The 24,036-nt window shown below is 39.6% G+C and overlaps 1 protein-coding gene across 1 annotated transcript in view; it reads right to left on the bottom strand.

Moving 5' to 3' along the window:
• Gnb4 (G protein subunit beta 4) overlaps window positions 1-24,036 on the bottom strand; it is a 46,163-nt gene that overhangs the window by 5,166 nt on the left and 16,961 nt on the right. Inside the window, exons 3-9 of the mRNA XM_048347076.1 lie at window positions 17,731-17,769; window positions 15,929-16,035; window positions 11,677-11,740; window positions 9,793-9,955; window positions 8,244-8,310; window positions 7,923-8,124; window positions 2,848-3,064 (exon numbers count right to left, since the gene is read on the bottom strand). Of these exons, the coding sequence (XP_048203033.1) occupies window positions 2,848-3,064; window positions 7,923-8,124; window positions 8,244-8,310; window positions 9,793-9,955; window positions 11,677-11,740; window positions 15,929-16,035; window positions 17,731-17,769 (859 nt within the window). The remainder of the gene's footprint in view (window positions 1-2,847; window positions 3,065-7,922; window positions 8,125-8,243; window positions 8,311-9,792; window positions 9,956-11,676; window positions 11,741-15,928; window positions 16,036-17,730; window positions 17,770-24,036) is intronic.

The following is a 24,036-nucleotide window of genomic DNA, read 5'->3' as shown; positions in this document are numbered from 1 at the left end:
CGAATGCTGGCAGGAATGTGGAGAAAGAGCAACTCTACTGCACTGCTGGTGGGAATGTAAACTAGTACAACCACTCTGGAAAACAGTCTGGAAGTTCCTCAAAAAAACGAAACCTAGACATACCCTACAACCTAGGCCTACCACTCCTACATATTTATCCTGAGCAACAGGAACCGGGATATGACAAGGACACCTGCACCTCCATGTTCATTGCTTCACTGTTCACAATAGCCAAGATATGTAGCCCAGATGCCCTACTACAGATGAATGGATTAAAAAATGTGGTACCTATATACAATGGAATTCTATACAGCCATTAGAAAAGATAAAATGGTATTTGCTGAGAAATGGATGGAACTAGAACAAATGTTGAGTGAGATTAGCCAAGAACAGAGAGACAAACAGTGTATGGTCTCCCTGGTATGCGGGTGTTAGATTTAAAATGCAATGAGATATGACAAACAAGACTCAAGATACAAAAATACCGTAAAAACAAAAGAGGACAGCAGTGGGAGAAAAGCACCAAATAGCAAGACCCAAGCACCTCTTAGAATCCCAAAAATAAGGAAAGGAAGGTCCTCGTCTGAAAATGTCCTATTATTTTTAGATGACTCTATACTCCCTACCTTTTATATGGGAGATACAGGAGCACACCCGAGGGAAGCTGAGGGGAGGGCACAGAATTGAGTGGAAATGGGGTGAATATAATAACATTTATCAGAATGAACTTTTATCAGAATAATAATTATCAGAAATGGAAACAAGTGGGGTTTTTGTTGCTGTTTTTGTCTTGTTCATTTATTTATCTGTCTTTGGGAAGGGAAAGAGGGGCACAGAAATGGAACAACAAGGGGTGAATGAACGCAGCAATAGTACTCACTGAAAAACAAAACAAAACAAAAAACTTATGCAGAAGGGAGGTGCCGGTGGCTTATGTCTATAATCCTAGCTACTCAGGAGGCTGAGATCTGAGGATTACAGTTCAAAACCAGCCTGGGGAGAAAAGTTCCTGAGACTCTGATCTCCAATTAACCACCAGAAAAGTGGAAGTGATGCTGTGGCTTAAAGTGGTAGAGCACTAGCCTTGAGCTGAGGAGCTCAGGGACAGCATCCAGGCGCTGAGTTCAAGCCCCACTACCAACAAAAAGAAGAAAGAAGGAGGAAGAGGGGAAGGAGGAGAAAGAAGGAGAAAGAAGAAGGAGAAGAAAGAAGGAGGAGAAGAAGAAGGAGAAGAAGGAAGAGGAGAAGGACAAGAAGGAGGAAGAGGAGAAGGACAAGGAGAAGAGGAAGAAGAAGATGAGGCTGGGAATATGGCCTAGTTCCAAGAGTGCTTGCCTCATATACATGAAGCCGAGGGTTCGGTTGCCCAGCAACACATATACAAAAAATGGCCAGAAGTGGCACTGTGGCTCAAATGGCAGAGTGCTAGCCTTGAGCAAAAAGAAGCCAGGGACAGTGCTCAGGCCCTGAGTCCAAGGCCCAGGACTGCCCAAAAAAAAAAAAAGAAAGAAAGAAGATGAAGACAGAGGAGGAGGAGGAAGAGGAAGAAGAAGAAGAGGAAGAAGAAAAACTTATGCAGTACTTTGGGAAGCAGAAAACAAAGGCTATGCTTTGTTTTTGGCACTGGGGATCAAATCCAGCTCATTGCACTTGCTAGGCAAGCACTTTGCCACTGAGCTACATCCCAGCCCAGGGCTATGTTTTTAGTAAAAGGTTATATAGAACATTCTGATTTTTAAATATAATTTTGAATTAATTAAAAATAACTTAAAGGTACTGTGTAATTTGGTTCCAGTATGGTCTGGTGTATATTACAATACCGTGGAACCAGTAGATGAGAATGCACAGGACGAGGCTAAGGGAAGACAGAGAGGATCTGTGTTCCTGTCCCCTGTAAGATCTATCCAGAATAAAGACAATCAGCAGCACATACAGTTTCTACTGTTAGGTCATTAAAAAGCTATGATTTCTAAAGAGATCACACTGATCATATTCATTATACCAACACTTATCAAACAAGAGGACATTATAGAGCTTAGGCTTTACTCTTCAGAAAACAAAAAATATATGGAAAATGATGAAAATATGGAGGTGAAAGCCACCAAGATACACTGTACTTATAAACGGATTTGTTAAATGGTGTACCCTCTGTACCACTACTTGAAGATAATAAAAATTAATATAAAATAAACTGTGGGCTGCAGCTGTAGTACAAGGGAAACATTGTCCATGTTTTAGAAAACTATTTATGGTAACCTCTCAGGCTTCTACACCCTCCTCTTCCTCTTCCTCTCCTCCTCTTCCTCTTTCTTCTTCTTGCCAGTACTAAGGCTTGAACTCAGGGCCTGAGTACTGCCCCTGAGCTCCTTTTTGCTCAAGGCTAATGCTCTACCACTTAAGCCACTGTGTCACTTGCAGCTTTTTCTGCGGTTAACTGGAGATAAGAGTCTCACAGACTTTTCTGCCCCGGCTGGCTTCAAACCATGATCCTCAGATCTCAGCCTCCTGAATAGGTAGGATTACAGGCGTGAGCCACTAGCACTGGCTTCTTCACACTTTTTAACACAACCCTATTTGTCCTGCTTGGTTTTTATAGGTTCAATGTTTCACTGATAGGCTTTTGGAGGTTCTAAACTCAGCATTTTGAGATTTAGTAAATGTACACCATGTGGCTCACAAACTTGTTGCTGTTACTTACTGTCATCTTCTCACAGTCCTGTGGATTTATATTCTTGTCTTGTAAATCTCTAGGCAGTTGTTGGAGTTTTGAGTAATTGTTGGAGTTTGGAGTCTTGTTAATAATCAGGCTTCTTAATAATCAGAACCTATGGTGGACTTTTTACTAACCTGCACGATCTCCTTTCAGCGTGTCCCACACATTACAATTAAAGTCATCATAGCCAGCTAGCAGGAGGCGCCCACTTTTTGAGAAGGCAACAGAAGTGATCCCACAGATTATATTGTCATGAGAATATAATAATAACTCTTGGTCTGCACGGAGGTCAAAGAGTCGACAAGTAGCATCATCAGAGCCGGTGGCAAAGGCATATCCATTTGGGAAAAACTAGAAGGAAAACAATAAACATCTTTTACGCAGATGTACACACAAAATATGGACATGGTGTCATTAATAACAGAATTGGGAATAAGGCAGATCTGGATTCGAATTCCAAACTTGCTTCTTACTGTATGAGTGTTCGAGGGCCCCTTTTGTTTTTGAGATTCCTTCTATAACCTAAGCTGGCCTTAAACTAGGAATTTCTCCATCCTGCCTGGGTAAGCTTTTTAAATATTCTGGGCTGAATAAATGATATACAGAAGTACACAGCCCTCTCATAGCAAGCATAAATAAATACTGGATCTAGCTAATTAATTACTAATGATATATGTAAATATGTGCATCCATATTCCTAAAGAAATAATACAAACTGCTACTATAAGAAGTAAATACGAGGGCTGGGAATATGGCCTAGTGGCAAAGAGTGCTTGCCTCGTATACATGAAGCCCTGGGTTCAATTCCCCAGCACCACATATATAGAAAAGGGCCAGAAGTGGCGCTGTGGCTCAAGTGGTGGAGTGCTAGCCTTGAGCAAAAAGAAGCCACGGACAGTGCTCAGGCCCTGAGTCCAAGGCCCAGGACTGGCAAAAAAAGAAGTAAATACGAGAGGCTGGGAATGTGGCTTAGTGGTAGAGTGTTTGCCTTGCATGCATGAAGCTATAGGTTTGATTCCTCAGTACCATATAAACACAAAAGCCAGAACTGGTACTGTGGCTCAAGTGTTAGAGTGCTAGCCTTGGACAAAAGCAGCTTATGGACAGTACCCAGGCCCTGAGTTCAAGCCCCAGAACTGGCAAAAAAAAAAAAAAAAAAAAAAAAGGAAGTAGGAAAGTTTTTATTTAAAAATAGCATAAACTGGCCCTGGAGGCTCATACCTGTAATCCTAGCTATTCAGAAAGCTGAAATCTGTGAATTGAGGTTTGAAGCCCGCCTTAGCAGAAAAGTCCAATAGACTCGTACCTCCAATTAATTAGCAAAAAGCCAGAAGTGGAGGTGTGCTTCAAGTGGCAGAGCACCAGCCCTGAGCACAAAAAAGGCCCTGAGTTCAAGCCCCAGTAACCTCATGAAAAGCACACATAGAACATTTCAATCATTATACAGTAACTGGGCAATAAAGAACCTATGCAGAAATAATATTTCTCAGATACTGTCACTATTCCACACTGATTTGTTGTTTCTTTCTGTCAGTTGTGAGGCTTAAACTTAGGGCCGGGGTGCTGTCCCTGAGCCTCTTCTCTGTACTCCAGGTTAGCTCTCCACCACTTGAGCCACAGTGCAACTTCAGGGGTTTTTTTTGAGTGGTTAATTGGAGATAAAAGTCTCACAGGGACTTTTCTGCTTTGGACTTTGATCCTCAGATCTCAGCCTCCCGAGTAGCTAGGATTACAGGTGTGACCTGCCAGGATCTGGATGATTTGATTTGTTTGTATTTACAGAGAGTATCACTTTTATACATGTGTTGGTCAAATGTACTCCATGAATTCATCATAAAAATCCTTTACATTGTCGCTTTCCATTTGGACTGGTCAGTAGTAATTTCTTCCTTTGTAGAAATAAAATGAATATAAACTAGTCTTTTTTTTTTTTTGGCCAGTCCTGGGCCTTGGACTCAGGGCCTGAGCACTGTCCCTGGCTTCTTCCCGCTCAAGGCTAGCACTCTGCCACTTGAGCCACAGCGCCGCTTCTGGCCGTTTTCTGTATATGTGGTGCTGGGGAATCGAACCTAGGGCCTCGTGTATCCGAGGCAGGCACTCTTGCCACTAGGCTATATCCCCAGCCCCTAAACTAGTCTTTTTGTTGCAGTGATATTTCATGGGTTTATCACTTGTCTTGTAATATTTTTTACTTTAAAAAGTATGCAGCAGTTTCAAATTTCTGTGCTGTTAAATTTATATTTCCCTTTAAGACTGTTTGATGAATAAAGTCCTTCCAAGTTTGTTAACTGGTTTATGGTATGCTCTGTTTTCAGATTTCATTTTCCACATCTTGGTTTTTACCCATCTGGAACTTATCTGATAAACAGCAGTGTTAAGTGGGCTAGGCTACTGAAGGGGGTGGGCCATCAGGGCTGTTGGAGGGGGGTGGCAGCCTATATATAGTGTAGTGTGCATGGGTACAGAGAGAGAAAGAGAGGGCGGGGGAAGAGAGGCGGTTTCAGGCCTGATGCCTGTGGAGAAGCCTAGAGGCCTGAGGCGAGGCAAGGCCTGCAAGAAGGAGGAATAGAAACTTGCACCTTTGGAGGTTTGGTGGTTGAGGCTCTTGGAGGTTTGGAGGTAGGGGCTGCTCTGGGTTCTGGGTTCCAGATAGTTATCCCAGGACAAGGAAGTCAGAGGCCAGTATTTGGAAGTAGAGGCTGTTCTAGTTCTGGATTCTGAGTTGTGAATAAAACTCCTTTCCACCTTTAGCTGTGCCTCTGTGGATTTTTCTCTCTCTCAGATCATTACAGTATATACTATTACTTATAGTGCTTTTTTAAAATGGATAGAGCCTGGTCGCCATGGAGATAGTTTTTCTACACCAAATGAAGAAATGCTTTTGCTTTCCAAATACTCCTAAGACTCAGGAATCACTAGATATAAATTCTTCCTTCCACCTACCATGTAGCCAATCTAGTCATCCTTGGATATGGTGAAGAATTTCAGAAGAAATACTTCACCAACCCATTTTTGCCTACTTATATGAGAATGTTTTGGACCACCCCTTCCATGACAACCAGCAAAGTACTCTGTTGTTCCTTTGTAGGAAGTCCAACAGGATCATTAGTATCTCTGCTATCAGCAAGTACAGACTGAACCTGTTTGTTTTCTATGACAGAAGAGAAGGAAAAAAATCTACAATGAAGCACAAAATACCCAATTTAGAAGATCATTCCATTTTGCTTTGAGCCTGTGAGGCAAACAGTCTCTGCTCAAGAAACCAATAATCATATATCTCATTTGCATTTCATTTACTCAGCTATCTAAACAACTCTGGGTGTGCATGGAGGGGTGGCTGGACTGCAGCTTGAACTCAAGGCCCATGGCTCTTGCTTGTCCTTATCACTCAAAGTTGGTGTGTGTGTGTGTGTGCGCAAGTGTACGCATGTTTAATTGGAGATAAGAACCTCACAGACTTTTTTACTTCAAAATGCGATCCTCAGATCTCAGCTTCCTGAGGAACAAGAATTACAGTTGTGAGCACCAGTGGCCACATTTGGTTTGACTTCTGAAAATAACACCCTAAACAGTGTGAAATGTTTCACAGCTAAATTAAAATGACAACTAAATAGTTTTAAAGTGAAAATACAGGATTGATCATAATTCCACGTAAGGGGGTAAAAGAAAAATTATAGAAACACATGTGGGTACAATGCCCAGAAAGACAAAAAACATCCTCCGAGATGGCCCCTCAGTGACATGGAGACTCAGGTGTGTCTGCTCTGAACATATCGGCTCTAAACAAGCCGATCTAACAGGACAAGGGAAAGCATTTCCTTTCTGTGACACTATTAACAAAATCATATAAAATGACATTCAACATGTGAATGATGAAGAAAAAACTTCTTTTCTCCAAAAACATCCGGTAAAATTGGAACATATTATACTCTGGCAAATGATGTTATTTTTGGAAATTCTAATCTATAGACTTCAGCATCTTTCATAGCACCCGAGTCCGGTGATGTCCCACAATCTCCTAACACCTCTCCCCTAAATTCTTAGGACTTGATAATCATTTTACTTCTCATTCAAAATATCGTTTTCAGTGCACTCAGTTCATTCTCAAATATACTGAGTGGCTTCCTCTACCTGTAGTTATCCAAATGGGTTTTTAAAATATCAGGTAGGGGTAGCTCCATCAATTATACCTACTTAATAAACAGGTAATATAAAATGTCAACTAGTCTTCACACTGTTGTTTGACACAGGTGGCAAGGTGAGGCTCACAGAGGTTAATAAGCAGCTGGCTTCATCTCAAACAGTTGGAAAATGGCAAAACGAATGCTCTATTCCAGATTTCATTAACCTCAAAAGCTAATCTGCCTAAGGCACTGGTAGCTCATACCTATAATCCTAGTTACTCAAAAGGCTGAGTACTAAGGAGCAGGTTCAAAATTAGCCTGGGCAAAAATGCCTGTAAAACTTATGTCTAAGTAACCACCCAAAAGCTGAAGGCAGAGGTGGGACTCAACAGGTAGGTGTCACCTTGAGCAAAAAAGCCAAGAAAAAGCATGAGGTCAAGCCTCAGTATTAGCAGGCACATACAAGAATGTGGGCTTGTGTGCACATGTGTGCGTACACACACACACACACACGCACACAAATGCTAGTCTCTATTCTGAACCATTGTTTTTCCTTCCTCACTCATCTCTCTGTGTGGATATTTTTCTTAATCCGAGCACACTAGAGATACTCATAAGATGCATTTGCTCTAACTTTGGAAATAAAACTTCAGATTTCACCAACAAATGAAAGAGTTAGACCCATGGATTAAACTTTTAAAAGTCAAACACTATTATCTGTTTGAATGTTAACAAGTGCACATTATTTATTAAAAAATCTTTGATACTGGGCACTGGTAGCTCATGCCTGTAATCCTAGCTATTCAGGAGACTGAGATCTGAGGGTCGTGGTTCAAAAGCCAGCTTGGGCAGGAAAATTGGTAAGACTCTTACTTCAAGTTAGCCAACAGAAAACCAGAAGTGGCACTGTGGCTCAAAGTAGTAGAGTGCTAGCCTTGAGCTTAAGAGCTCAGGGACAGTGCCCAGATCCAGAGTTCAAGGCCCATGACTGACTGAAAAAGAAAGGAATCTTTGAAAATCATTTGTTAAATTCATGACATAGAGGTAAACAAAACGTACTTTCTTTAAAGATGCTATTCACTTACACTGACAGCATTAATATCTGAGGCGTGTCCTGTGAAAGACTGTCTACACATTCCATCTCTGATGTCCCATAATTTAGAGGAAGCATCACAAGCACCAGAAATGAAAGTCCTCATGTCAGGACTCAGGGAAAGGCTCATCACATCTCCTGAATGCCCCGTGAACGTGGTGGTCTGCTGGGCGGTTTCTATGTCCCACAAAGCACTAGTAATAAAAAAAAAAAACAACTAAATATACAAACACATAATAACCACATCCCTCATTCTAGTTATTAGAATTCTTACCCCCCCCCCCCTTAAGCGTTCTTCTTGAAGAAAACTTACCAAGTTGTATCTCCTGAACTTGTAACAATTTGGCTGTCATCTAAAAACCGACAGCAGGACAAGTAGCCTATAGCATAGAGAGTAGCAAGTTTTAGATTACCAGTGATAAAATAAGTTACCTTGTAAAATAGTAATATTCTTAAGAATAAAATATCTGGGCAACAAGTATTTGTCAGTATTACCTATACTTTTGCTTTTAATTACTTCAGATTTTCTGCTGTCTGCACATAGTTTTGTCAACAAGCTCTGCTAAGCACTTGGTATCTTAATGCCACTGGGTACTATAAAAGTGACAAAGACTCAAGTCTCCTTCATTTTAAGTTCATTACACAGAGAACCATGCTACTTTGCACACATAACTAGAATCCATGACTGACAGTGCTAAGTACCCTGGATGTGGAATTTGCATATTTAGCCTTTACCAGTATTTCAAATATGGAAATAGTAGGAAAAGACCACTTTAAAGATTTATTATAAAAGCATGTTAAAGTAGTAATGCCAAAATTACAGATAAGTAACAATACATTCCTAATTAATGCCCTAATCAAATTCTACACTAGTGAATTATGAGATGTACACTGGCAAATAAAGCAGTGTATGACCACACAGTGAAAACTACTTCATGAATACAGATAACTCCCCCACATAATGGTGTGTAGTAGCAGAAAATAAGAAATACTTGTATTTCCTTTTATTTTTCATTATTGATTGGATTTTTTATAGCAAATTAATATTTTTATTGTTAAGTTAATTTTGAAAGAAAAATAAGATTATGGAGCTAGTAACTAGGTGCTGGTGGTGGCTTACCCCTGTAATCCTAGCTTCTCAAAAGGCTGAGCTCTGAGCATCAAGGTTCAAAGCCAGACAGGGTTAAAGTTTGTAAAACTCTTATCTCCAATTAATGAGCAAAAAGCTAGAAGTGGAGGTGTGGCTTAAGTGGTAGATTACCAGCCTTCAGTGAATAAACCAAGTGAGGGCATGAGGCCCCAAGTTCAAACCTCCTGTAGTGGCAGGCACGTGTACGTGTGTGTATACACACACACACATACACACACACATACAATCACATGGCTGTAAATACAGTTCTGTGGTAGACCACCTTCTTAGCATTCAAGGGTCTAATCCCCAGCATTGAAATAAAATATAAAAATGATGCTAATCACATGTATTATGATGTGTGTGTGTGTGTGTGTGTGTGTGTGTGTGTGTGTGTGAGTTCTAGAGCTTAAGGGCTGTCCGTAAGCTTTTAAGCTCAAGGTTAGCACTTTACTACTTGATCTACAGCCTCACATACTTTCCTGCCTGGACTGGCTTTGAACTGAGATCCTCAGATCTCTGTCTCCTGAGTAGCAAGGATTATAGGCATGAGTCTCTGTGTCTGACCTAGATATAGGACTTTTAAAAGTTATTATTTTCCTACTTCATACTAATTTCCACTCTTTTTCAATTATCACTCATTCTCTAGCCAGTGGGCACCCTTTGCCCTGTGTCTATGAAAGTTGTGGTGGGCAGTATGGTATGGAAAGGAAGTGCATTTAGTGACGCTCACCTGTGTGACCTGGCAGCTCCCGGCTGACTCTCACATTCCCCTCTCTGGTTTTTAAGTTGTATATAGAGCAGATGTTGTCCAAGCCTCCACAAGCAACATAGTTACCAGAAGGGGCATATGCACAGGTCATCACCCAGGAGGACCTCAGGGGAATGGCGTGCATCTAGGACGTAAATACAGAACATAGAAACTATACTGAGGAAATAAAACAAGAAGTCAGTTTTGTTTTGTTTTTGTTTTTGTTTTTTTGCCAGCCCTGGGGCTTGAACTCAGGGCCTGGGCACTGTCTCTGAGCTTCTTTGGCTGAAGGCTAGCACTCTACTATGTGAGCCACAGCACCACTTCCAGGTTTTTCTGTTTATGTGGTACTGAGGAATCCAGCCCAGGACTTCATGCATGCTAGGCAAGCACTCTACCACTAAGTCACATTCCCAGCCCAATTCATTTTTTAACTCTATCTACAATTAAGTCATAGTTACATCTACAATTAAGCACAGCTGGAAAAATAAGTCAAATAAAATACATACTAGAAGGGCTTGAGAAAGCGAACAACAAGAATTAAAATACCAACACATATAAAAATACCTATTTTTCTGCATTGTGAAATCATTCAGAGTTAAGAAGTGATCTCTCTTAGATGTTATTCCTTTGGAGAGGAAAATACAGGATGTTTAAATGTTTAGATATTTTAGTATTTATTTTTAGTATTTATTTTAGTATTTAGTATTTTTTTTTACTAATGCTCTTACAATACAATAATGACCAATAAATAAAAGGAGAGGTAATAAACACATATTTGAGTCACTTCAAATGGTTCGTACCCAAAGAGATGTCACTATTCTTCCTCTATTAATAAGGATGTTAACTCTCTCAAGGTAGCTTTGCATTGGCCTTAGTCACTCCCGCCTGGTGTCTCCTTACCTCAATGCCAATCAATTTTCTGTTTGTATGTGAAGAGTTAAGGTGTATTCCAAGTGAAGGTGGTTTGTACAGAGTGCCAGCATTTCATGAGATTACTATATGTTTTCACTTAACCAAAATTAATATTTTAAGTGATTTTTTTAGGAAAATGTGTTTAAAAGAGACACACTTTAATTTCAATTAATACAGAAAAACTAGTATTATATACTTGTTTTTACTAGGTTTACAATCTCTGTCTGAATGGGAGAAGAGCTCAGGGTAGACCTCAGGGTAGAGCAATTGCTTTGATAAAGGGGGTCCTCGGTCTGTGCTCAACACCAAAAGCAACCAAGCTGAAGTTATTATTTTACAAAATACCATTTCCAAATCCGTAAGAATACTGCTATGTACACACACAATTATAAATACTTGTGAAAATATTCACAAGTTTTTCCACTACAATTCAACAACTCTAAATCAGTGTGTAGTGCTTCTCCATGGAAATAAGTAATAGAATCCACAGTCTTTCACTAAATGTAAATAAGATGTAATTTACCTCCAATCTCTCTCCTAAGCAGCCCAGAAACAAATTAATGACTGGACCAAGTCAAAGGAAAGTTTTACACTAACCATCCATCCAATCTACCTAAAACTACAAATTAAAAAAAAAACAGGGTTATTTTATATTAGGAAATGGAAATATTTTTAAAGTTTCCCTTATACATGAAGATGATGCTCTTCCCCCAAATTTAAATATGAAATGTAATATTCAATTAAAACACATTGAATAATATTCTTGTACTTTGTACCTGGAGAGGAGAAGACTAAACATAAAAATCAAACACTACGCCTAAAAAGATGATCTAGATTAAAATAAATGAAATAAATTTAACACAGAATGCAATTAAAGTTTGAAGTAAGAATAAAAGAACTACTGGACAGCAAACCAAATACAACATTATTTAAATGAATAAAAATTTTTACCTTATTTGTTGTATAGCTATCCCAAATAATTAATTTTCCATCTTGGGAAGCACTGACGAGTAGCCTAGAAAAACAAACATAAAAATAATCTGACACTTGGAGGAAAAAGGGACTTTAAAGTAGTTAAGCATTAGGATGTCAGACAGATTAAGGAAGAAAAATACAATTTTTGTAATAAAAACCTTATACCAAAATTTTTCTTCCAACTTAAAAAAATTATGCTACGTGCCAAAAATTTTGAAGGCAAGATATAAAGTTTAGCAATTGACTAAAAATACCTCTGGGGGCTGGGGATATGGCCTAGTGGCAAGAGTGCCTGCCTCATATACATGGGGCCCTGGGTTCGATTCCCCAGCGCCACATATACAGAAAATGGCCAGAGGTGGCGCTGTGGCTCAAGTGGCAGAGTGCTAGCCTTGAGCAAAAAGAAGCCAGGGACAGTGCTCAGGCCCTGAGTCCAAGCCCCAGGACTGGCCAAAAACAAAAAAAACCAAACCTCTGGCTATGATTCAATTGTTTTTCATGGTGATGACACATTTGTTATAATTCAATGTTCTTGTAGATATTAGCTAACTGGTTTACTATTTACTGACTTACTTCAATTTAACAGCCACATAGTGCATAGAGGCCTAACTATACATGCCATCTAGCTCAAAGCAGAGTGACTGGAAAGGCTACAAGACCCAATGAAGGATATCCCTCCTGCTCATGGAGTCACCACCATCTGGTGGAGATGAGACATGCACTGCATACCTCCAACACATCATGTATGTAAAGCATGCCAGAAGAGTGATATAAAAATAGGAGAGTAAAACAAGAACAAATAACTGTTTGCTGAATTAACCAAATAAGAATGTGTTTTTAAAAAGAGGAATCTTGAGGGCTAAAAATACAGAAAAGGCTCTGTTCTAGCAGTGAAAGTCTAGACAATGACAACAGGCAGAAAAAATAATCATGACCCAGGTGTGGTCTTCTAGTTGCATAATTTGTGAGAAACAAAAATAAAGCAAGAAAAGTAAAACTGGGTTTAACCTGCAGCAAGCTTTGTTTCCCTGACTAAAGGCTATGAATTCTTATTTGGGGGGATGGAGAGGTGTACTCAGGGCCTTGTGCTCCCTAAGCAGCCACTCTACCACTTGAGTCGTGCACCCAATTCCTTTTGCTTTTTATATTTTGAAGAAAGGTCTCACAATTTCTCAGGCTGGTCTGGACTGTGATCCACCTGTTATACTTTCCATATAGCTGGGAAGATGGATGCACAACACTATACTCAGCTTTTTTACTGGTCAACAGAGTTATTTGATTTAATTACTTTTTAAATTCAGCCTAGCCTCAAACCACGATCCTCCTGATCTCAGCCCAAGTAGCTAGAATTACAAGCATGAGCCATCATGTCCTACCAGGTGTGAACTCTTCACCATGTATCAATCTCTAAATTTTTAGTTCTGTTCTGAAATTTAATTTGTCTCCATGGTATAAAACACGCAAAACAGCAGGCACAGGTGGCTTGTGCCTGCCTGTAATCCTAGCTACTCAGGAGGCTGAGATTTGAAGACGGTGATTCAAAGCCAGTCAGGCAAGAAAGTCATGAGATTCTTATCTCTAATTAAATACCAAAAGTAAGAAGTGGAGCTGTGGTGGGTCCAGTGGTAGAATGCTGGCCTTGAGCACAAAAGCACACAGACAGTGCCCTGGCCCTGAGTTCGAGCCCCAGTACAAGAACCATAAAAACAAATATATAAAATGATACACAAAAACATTGTTCCCAGCCCTATAGATAAACAACAGCATGATGTAAGCTTAACTACTTTACAAAAGGGAAGAGCCCATCCTGGAGTGTGGGATGGAATTACAAAAATTCTCAAAATTAAGTTGGCATCATTTGCTAATCAGTTTCTCTGTATACTGAGAAAACAAGGAGACTTTTTTTTTCAGTATTAGATCTCGTTCCTGACAAATATCAAAACATTGGTAGCTGATTTAAAACCTAATGGCATATAGAGAAGAAGATAATCATTTTCTTCTTTTTTTTGTCAGTCATAGGGCTTGAACTCTGGGCCTGGGTGCTGTCCCTGAGCTCTTAAACTCAAGGCTAGCACTCTACCACATGAGCCCCAGCACCACTTCCCATTTTCTGGTGGATAATTGAACTTTCCTCCCCAGGTTGGCTTTGAACGGTGATCCTCAGGTCTCAGCCTCTTGAGTAGCTAGGATTACAGGTGTGAGCCATTGGCACCTGGCTTGTTTTCTTCTTGATAATTTTTCTCAATGAAAATAAATGTATTCATCTGTTAAACCGTCATAACAAAATAAAATAAATTGGCATCAGCATACAGTTGAGAAGAACATTAAGTAATGAACTAGTCATCAGAATTGCTGTGAGAAGCAATCCTGGGTATTATTCTTTATTCCTGAGAAAATCATTCGGGAAAAGAAGAATTACTAACACTGCTTCAAATTTTGGGATAAAAGTTTGTTGTATCAACAAGGCATTTTAACCTTTAAAACAATAATAAAGCATTTGTCCTAGCTTTATGACACAATTTGATCATCCCGTCCTAAGAGGTACATGTCCTTAATTATTGTACTCAAGAACCCTATTTCTGTCGGAAAGTCATTGGCAAGGAAGTTTTCTCTATGTAGAATTTTAGTGCCTCCTGGAATAAGAGCTTACATACACAACTTCTATTTTTTTTAAAGTCAAATTTCTCAGGTGCTGATGTTCACATCTGTAATCCTAGCTATTCAGAAGGCTGAGGTCTGAGAATCAAGCCCAACTTATCTTCATGGTGTCCATGTGTACTTGTAGACACTAAGACTCACATACTCCAGCACATGCATGTAAGTATTAGGCTTGAGGGGTAAAAGATGTACTCAATTGGTATCTTTGTATCACATAATCTAATCCTAGATACAAAATTATAGCAAGATCCAGCAACTTGCACAAAGAAGGCATTTAACAAATATTTGCTTGTTAACCAAAAATTCAAGATTAATACACAAACACTACTTTGGGGCTAGGCATGGTGGTGCCTACTTATAATCCAAGTAATCAGGGGGCTGAGTGAGAAGGATGGAGAGTTCAGAAACCAGCCCAGACAGGCTACTCAGTGAGAGCCTAGAAATAAACAAATGTGTGTATGTATGCATGTATACATGTGTGTATGGGTTTATGTGTGTGTATACATATATATGTGGGTGGGTGTGTCTAATACCACAGTGCAAAATCCTTTCTAAATGGTTTTCCCAAATATTAAAAAATTAGCACAGTTCACTAATTCATAAGGAATGAGTAAAGATACTATCAGTTTACCTGTTAAAAAGTTTTTATGAGAGATAAATTAATTTCCCATATTTAACTTCTAGGGTAGAGGAGCAGCGCATTGCCTCACCATGCATACCTTCGCCTAGCATGCATGAGCCTATGCATCTGAGTTTTACAAATACTGTTACAAAAAGAGAAAAAAATAGAGGGAGAGAGAGAGAAAGAAAGGGGAGGGGGAGGGAAGGGAAAAGGAAGGGAAGGGACAAGCTGGGCACCAGTGGCTCATAATCCTAGATACTCACGTGGTTCGAAGTCAGCCAGGGCAGGAAAGGTCTGTGAGACTCTTAATGCCAATGAACCACAGAAAAAGCTGGAAGTGGTACTGTAGTTCAAGTGGCAGAGTGCTAGCCTTGAGCAAAAGGAGCTTAGGGAGAGTGCCCAGGCCCAGAGTTCAAGGCCCAGGAATGACCAAAAAAAGAAAAAAGAAAAAAGACAGAGTGAGACAGAGAGAGTGAGACAGAGAGAGACAGAGAGAGAGAGAGAGAGAGAGAGAGAGAGAGAGAGAGAGAGAGAGAGAGAGAAAGGAAGGAAGGAATGGGGAGAGAAGACAGAAGAGAAGAGGAAGAGAATCTAGCAGGCCATAGTAGCCCACAGCCATAATCCACAGCTACAGGGGAGGTAAGTATAGGTAAATTGGTAATCTGAGGCCAGTCCTGGAAAAAGTGCAAGACCACATCTGAAAAATAACTAAAGCAATTGAGAATCATAGGTTAAGTAACAAAATGCTTGATCAGCAAATTCAAACCTTAGTACTCCCAAAAAAGTTTTGAAACTCCTGAAGTATCAATGAATATTCTGAGTGAAAGCCAAGTGTTCATATCTTATGCTTTTTCTGCAGAGTTTATAGTTTGTTTTTAATAAGAGAAAAAGGCAAATAATCTTAACAAAAATGTTTCTGCCAAGAGTTTGAAAATGGCAGACACTAACCTCGAATCATATCCCCAATGCATAGCATAGATCTTAGCTAGGTGGCCCCGCAGCGTGCGTCTTGTTCGCATTTGTATTCGTCCCACGGAGTCCATGTTTGCTGTGATCTTTAGAAAGCAACAAAAATGTTACTGTTTGCCTCAAACGTAATTCAGGAGGTTAATCTAAAAATAACAGGCTTACAAAAAGCACATAGGAAATTTGTATGGATTCAAGGTAATTTATTATAGGCAATTCCATAGAACTATTATGGGATCAAAATATTGTTCATAAAACCTATGATTAATATAAAATAATCTTACATGCATTTACAGGTAAGAATACATTCTCACACTATCAACTGCAAAGAACATAAAAACATTAAAAAAGAGCGATAACTCACACTAGAGGCTAAGAAAGGGAGAGGGGGCAGAGGAAGACTGGTAACAGACACCACAATACTATGACATATGTTCCACAGTATAGAGAGTGACTATGGTTTACAATAGCCTATTATTTATTTTATGAAGATGTAGGAGAAGCTCATAGTCACCCAATGCAGAGCAGTAATGTCTGAGAGAAATGCTCATTATTCAGATTTGATCATTATATGCATGTATTGAATCATCACACTGTATACATAAATTTGTATAATTATGTAACAATCAGGAAAAATATACCAGCCACCAATAAAAGTCTAGAAACAGATCACCAAAGATTTTTAAGACAGTCTTATGTCAATAGCAGAAAAATATTCCCTTAATAAAAGTGATCAGGGGCTGGGGATATGGCCTAGTGGCAAGAGTGCTTGCCTCGTATACATGAGGCCCTGGGTTCGATTCCCCAGCACCACATATATACAGAAAACGGCCAGACGTGGCGCTGTGGCTCAAGTGGCAGAGTGCTAGCCTTGAGCAAAAAGAAGCCAGGGACAGTGCTCAGGCCCTGAGTTCAAGCCCCAGGACTGGCCAAAAAAAATAAAATAAAAGTGATCAGTATTAATTAAGCTGATGAATACGAGGAAAAATGCTTAATCAGGGTATACCAGACAGAATCAGAATCTAAAAGAGAATCAGAAAGTACTTTAAAATAAGCGTAAACAGCTGGGCGCAGGCACTCATGCCTATAATCCTGGCTATTCAAGAGGCTGAGAACTGAGGTTCATGGTTCTAAGCCAGCTCAGGTGATAAAGTCCGTTGAGACTCATCTCCAATTAACCATCAAAAAACTGGGAGTTGAACTGCTTCTCAAATGATAGAGTACCATACTTGAGGGAAAAAGCTAAGTGTCAGCACACCTAGGCCCCGGTTCCAAGCCTCAAAACAAGCACAAAAAGAGAAACAACCAACAAGCATAAAACAGACATGCATATATTTTTCAGACTTCTGTATTAACAATATGGAAAAAGTAGGTTGGAGGAAGGTGAAATGTTGAAGAGATGACAGATCAATATGTACTGTATAAATACTGTTTTGTTAAATGGCAAGAAATTCAATACATATCCTAAAAGTTAAGAAAAATGAGGGAAAGGATGGGTCGCAAGGGGGGGTGGGAATGTTGAAAGGGATGACACTGATCAGGATGCACTGTATTCATAAACTGTTTTGTTGAAGGGCAGTTCCCTTGTGTAACTACTTAACAGTAATAGAAATATTTTAAAAGTGCTAAAATTAAAAACACTTGAATTATATAGCATCTGACAATTTTCAAAGTATTTTACATACAGATTTATTTCTCATTAAGTACTAATAAGATTAAACATTATCCACATTAATGTCAACTTATTTTACAAAAATTATTAAAATGAACAAAAAAAACTTTACCTGAACAAGTGTGGTATCATTACATGCTTTCCTAGCATCCTAAAGTAAAGAAAAATGATACATTTAGATATGGACACCTCTTAGATATGATGAAAATAACATTTTCATTGAAAAGTGGAGTTGCAAATAAACTTGTTGTACCACATTACCTTTCTTCCTGTTTTATTTTTTCCATATTTTATCAGCATTAATTAGTTGTACAAAATTTCATTTACAATGTCCATATGTGCATACAATGTACAGACTCACCCTCTATCACTCTCCCTCATTGTCCACTTCTCTCTTTTTCCCAAACCAATCTCAACAAGCTGCACTATTCCATTGCACACCTGCACATAAAGTATTTTAACTTCTTTGTGCTCTCCATTCACACTTCTGCTTCTCACTGGTGGCCCCACCCTCAACAGTTTTTATGTCCTGTTCAAAGGTATTTAATCATATTTCACACGTGCATATATATACAGCACCTTAATCACATTGACCCCTCACTCTTACTTTAACCATTACCCCTCACCACTATAATTCAACAGCTTTCAGGGAGTTTCATTATGCCATCTTTGTACACACACATGTTTTCAACATTATTCACCCTCTAACATTCTCCTTTCTTCTCCCCTTCCATCATTCAATCCCCTCAAACAGCTCCACAATTACAAATGCTTCTCTCTCTCTCTTTCTCTCTCTCTCTCTCTCCATACCTACATATCTATCTATCTGTCTATCTATGATCCTATCTAATTTTACATGTATGTTTACATTTTAGGCTGAGCTTAAGTATGAAAACACGTGACCTTTGTCCTTCAGCATCCGGCTTACTTTGCATAACATAATAATATCAGGCAGTGTCTTTTAAATGATGTGTTTTCATTCTTCCTTATTGCTGAGCAATTCTCCATTGTGTGTGTGTGTGTGTGTAATATTTTCTTGATGGATTCATCAGTTGTAGAGCTGGGCTGTCGCCATTGCTTGGATAATGTGAGTAGCACTGCAATGAACATGGCTGTGCAAGTACCTCAACATATGCACTGATTGCTGTGGATTGTGTGGTAGTTCTAGTTTTAATTGTTTCTAGGAACTTCCACTGATTTCCATAGTGGATGCATTCGTTTGTATTCCCAGCAACGTATAAGGCATCCTCACTAACATTTGTGGGGTTTTTTTTTTTGTGTGTGTGTGTGTTTTTAATGATGGCTATCCTCACTGGAATGAGAGGAAATCTCAATGTGTTCTGATTTGCATTTTCTTTATGGCTAGGGAAGTTGAGCGTTTCTTCAGGTCTATTGGCCATTTTGACTTTTTCTTTTTTTTTCAGTTTTACTTTTTCTAAGACTCTTTAATTCATCAACCCATTTACTAATTGGGTTGTTGGTTTCATAAGGGTATATTTTTTCATTTCTCTGTATATTCAGGATATTAGCCACTGTCTGATATATAGCTAGCATATATCTCCCATCATCTTAGCTTGTTGGCTGTATCCTTTGTTGTGCAGAAACTTTTTAGTTAGATGCAGTCTCATATGTCAAGTCTTTCTGTGGTAGTTGAGCTTCTGGATTTTTATTCAGAAAGTTTCTACCTGTGCCTAGGAGCCCTAGTATTTCCCCTACTCTTGCCTGTAATAGTTTCATGGTTTCAGGTCTTAAATTGAGGTTGTTAATCCATTTTTAATTAATTCTGGTGCAAGATGTACTACTATTCACCACAGCCAAGATATGGAATCAGTCTATATGGCCCTCAACGGACAAATGGATCAGGAAAAGGTGATATATTTATGTAATGCATCTCTTCAGCATTTTCCTTTCAACATTTTCACCCCTCTTGGACAGACTCCTTCCATATTAAACTAGTGCAAATACTAGCATAAAAAATTAGAACATCAAGAAGTGGTGCTGTGGCTCAAGTGGTTGAGCACTAGCCATGACCTGAAGAGCTTAGGGACAGTGCCCAGGCCCAGAGTTCAATCGCCATGACCAACAAAAAAAGAAAAAAAAATTAGAACGATGTAAGGTTCGCCAGAAAGAAAACCTGCCACATGGTTCAGGCAGAAAGGAGTTCATTGGGGAAACTGCTGGCCCACACAACAAGATGGAGGCGTAGGGAGACAGAGGGGAAGGGAAGGAAGAAGGGAAAAAGACAAAAAGAGCAAGAGAGAGTAATAGAGAAAAGGAAAGAGAGCAGGGACTTGTGTTGAGCTGGATTATATAGGGAAGGCAGGAGGTATGGCCAAGTGGATTGGATGTGACCTCAGAGAAGGAGGAGGTAACTGCCTCCAAGCGTGCCAGTTACCTAGGTAACTCAGAAACTGGGTGCAGACTTGAACAGGTGCGGGGGGCATATGTATGGAGCCCTCCCAAGGATGGACCTTACAAACATCAGATCATCAAAAATTAAAACATCAGGTTAGAATACAAGAATATCTTACTAATAGTTACTTGTAAATTTGCATTATTTGAATAACCTATACACACTTCAAAAAAGTTATTCTTACAACAGTATATGCATTAGAAAACTGAATATAAGAGGATTTCATACCATCTACCACAACAAAAAATACAAGATCTGATATTAACTACTAATGCAAACAAAAAAGTGACGTATTGGGCTGGGAATATGGCCTAGTGGAAAGAGTGCTTGCCTCGTATATATGAAGCCCTGGGTTCAATTCCCTAGCACCACATACACAGAAAACAGCCAGGAGTGGTGCTGTGGCTCAAGTGGCAGAGTGCTAGCCTTGAGCAAAAAGAAGCCAGGGACAGTGCTCAGGCCTTGAGTCCAACCCCTGGACTGGCAAAAAAAAAAAAAAAAAGATGTATTTCTCATTCTAAATTTAAAACATGACAAAATAAAACAAAATCTATTTTCTCTGTGGGTTTGTTTTGGGTTTTTTTTTTTTTGGCTCAGGCCTATAATCATAGCTATTCAGAAGGCTGAAATCTGAGGATCAAGGTTCAAAGCTAGTCTGGACAGGAAAGTCCATGAGACTCTTATCTCCAATTAACCACCAAAAATTCAGAAGTGGAACAGTGCCTCAAGTGGTAGAGCATTAGCCTTAAGCAAAAAGCTCAAGGACAGTGCCAAAACCTTGAGTTTAAGCTCCAGGACTGGTACATACATACACACACACACACACACACACACACACACACACACACGTCTAGTATAACTAAATAGTATATATTTCTATATATTTCTATCATCTAGTGTACTATTCTTTAGGTAAAAATATAGTTAGATTATATTTCCAGAGGGAAGGGAAAGAAAATAAGGAAGAAAAAGTCATTACAATGTGGCAAAATTAAATGGAGGAGAACATGGTATTTTGTGAATAAGTGGCTACCTGAAGTCATGGGAGGAGATTATACAGCAGAGATGTGCCTATGGCATCTTCTCTGGAAGATATTGAAATGATTAAGACAGAATTTTCCATCCAGGTATAAGTAGCAAGACAAATGTAAACAAGGAATCAAATATAAGACTGACTATGATCAGCTCAGTCACTGCAGTCTAAAGAACTGCTATTCATTAGCATTGTGTTTTAGGTGTCATGTAATCACCTGTTCAGGCTTAGGAAGTAGGCCATGGTGTTTTTGCTTCGCAGCAAAGACAATGAACATCAAAAAGTTAAGTAATTTTTCCATGGCCACAAACTAATAAAAGGTAGAGTCCATACATATTCCACCATGCCACGTTACTTTCTGAAAGAAAGAGAATAAATCCAAGTGGGGAAATGATTTAGGACTCAAAGGGCAGGATTCCAAAGGACAACTGGTAGGGTATTTCTAGGCACAGGAAACAATTTGATAAAAGGTAAGGAATTGGAATTCAGAGAATGGCAAATTAGCAACCAGGTTAGTACATTCATGGCACAGGATGTAGAGAGAATGGTAAAAATGAGTGGGAGGCATCCTTTGTGAATGAGCACAGGCTTTGGAATCAAAACATACTTGGTCTGGTAGCTCACACCTGCAATCTTTGCTACTCAGGTGACCAAGATCTGAGGATCTCAGTTCAAAGCCAGCCTTGAGAGTCTTATTTCCAATCAGCCACACAAAAGCCAGAAGTGGAGCTGTGGCTCAAGTGGTAGAGCTCTAGCTTTGAACATAAACACAAAGGGACAAAGTCTAATCCCTGAGTTCAAGCTCCAGTACCAGCACACACACAGAAAAAACAAACAAAACTAAACAAAAAGCTTAATCTGATTCCTGGATTTACTAACAGTAGTTATGTTAGCTGAACAAGTTAGGCACTCTCACTGAACCAAGCGTTACTCAAGTATAAAATGAAGTAATGCAGACTGGAAATATGGCCTAGTGGTAAAGTGCTTGCCTCGTATACATGAAGCCCTGGGTTCAATTCCTCAGCACCACATATATAGAAAAAGCTGGAAGTGGTGCTGTGACTTAAATGGTAGAGTGCTAGCCTTGAGCAAAAAGAAGCCAGGGACAGTGCTCAGGCCCTGAGTCCAAGCCCCAGGACTGGCAAAAACCAAACCAAAACAAAAAATGAAGTAATGTCAGTTACTATGAAGCTGAAAAAAGCCAGGCCTGGGACCATAGGCTAGGTCAAGTTTCAGTTAGTTACTCTTGTTCAGTATCTGAAGAGACCCCAAGTAGGGGTTGTAGAGAACTTATTCTCGTGAGGCTAGGAATGTAGCCCACTGTTTGAGTGTTTACTTGGCATACATGAGGACCTGGGTTCAGTTTTCAGCGCTGAAAATTATAATTGTATGATAATTAGTGAAAACTTCTGGCAGTAGCAATGCATCCTGAGAGTCTGTTGTCTGAAAATTCAAAATCTGAAATGCTCCCAAATCCAAAAGATATATAATCCTAAAAATGTCTGGTGCTAAATAAGCATTTTGCCTAAGAAGTACTCCAACTAACCTCTTAGCTCAGACATTAGTGAAGTCTTCTCCATTTGCCCCAGGTAAACATAGGTTCTTTGACAGCTTGGTTTATGCTGATAAGATAGCAATCTTCCTCACATTTTTGCCCAGGGCTGACCTCTCTCATTACTCTCACCTAGGGACTCTTTCATGGCTGGAATTACAAGCTCATGCCACACTCCTGGCTTGTTGACTGAGATGATTTTTTTTGCCATGATTTTGAACCATGACTCTCTGGATCTCTCTGCCTCCCAAGTAGCTAGGATTATAGTTCAGCAACTGCACATGTCCCTTTCTTCTCTTTTCTTGCAATCTCTATATAGATTCTTCACTTTTTTTTTTGGTGGGGGGGGGCAGTCCTGGGCCTTGGACTCAGGGCCTGAGCACTGTCCCTGGCTTCTTTTTGCTCAAGGCTAGCACTCTGCCACTTGAGCCACAGCGCCACTTCTGGTCGTTTTCTGTATATGTGGTGCTGGGGAATCGAACCCAGGGCCTCATGTATATGAGGCAAGCTCTCTCGCCACTAGGCCATATCCCAAGCCCCAGATTCTTCACTTTTAAATTATGTCTTCTGCAACAGTTATTGTAACAATTCCAATTTCTCAGAGATTCTCCCTGCTTGTGCAAAAAATTCTTAATTTACAGTTTAAGTTGTTTCAGATTTTTTTTTCCACTGCTTCCATGTTACTCACAACTCAATCCTGTTTCTTCTACTCTTCTCACAGAGAAATTATACTCTTCACTAAAAATTTTTTTTAATTTTGTTACATTTAAGTATGTGTACAAGCAGTTGCCATTTAGCAAAGCAGTCTTCTACCCAGCCCTTCTCTACTCTTCTTAATTTTTTAGGATGCACATTGGATTTTATTTTTTGAGATGTAAACCATCACAAATAGACCTTTTATTAAAAATATGTATTTTAGCTGGGTGCTGGTGGCTCATGACTGTAATCCTCGCTACTCATGGGGATGAGATCTGAGGACTGGGGTTCAAAGCCAGCCCAGGCAGGAAAGCCCGTGAGACTCTTATCTCCAATTAACCACCAGAAAACTAGAAGTGGTGCTGTGGCTCAAGTGGTGAAGCATTAGCCTAGAGCTGAAGAGCTCAGGAACAGCGGCCCAGGCCGAGTTCAAGCTTCACGACTGACAAAAAAATCTGGATTTTAAATAGATTCTTGAGTTTGTGGTTCATATCTACTGGCTCGTTAGACTTTAAGAAGTAGTCTCATCCCCAGTAGCTTTTCCAGAACTACCACCTACACCATGAAGCTCCATGAGCTTTCCCAATTCAAAGTTGGGCTTCTTCAGCATTTTTACTTTTCCAATGAAGACATCTTGAAAGTGGATAGCTAGACTGGCAAGTCTTTAATGTGTCTCTTCCAGTGCTGTCTGGAATCAGTTTATCAACTACTTTTGTCATTTGTC

The sequence above is a fragment of the Perognathus longimembris genome, chromosome 5, assembly GCF_023159225.1.
Source record: "Perognathus longimembris pacificus isolate PPM17 chromosome 5, ASM2315922v1, whole genome shotgun sequence".
In the NCBI taxonomy this organism is placed as follows: Eukaryota; Metazoa; Chordata; class Mammalia; order Rodentia; family Heteromyidae; genus Perognathus; species Perognathus longimembris.
Note: the sequence above shows the minus strand (reverse complement) of the source record. Positions and strands in the feature narration are given on the sequence as shown.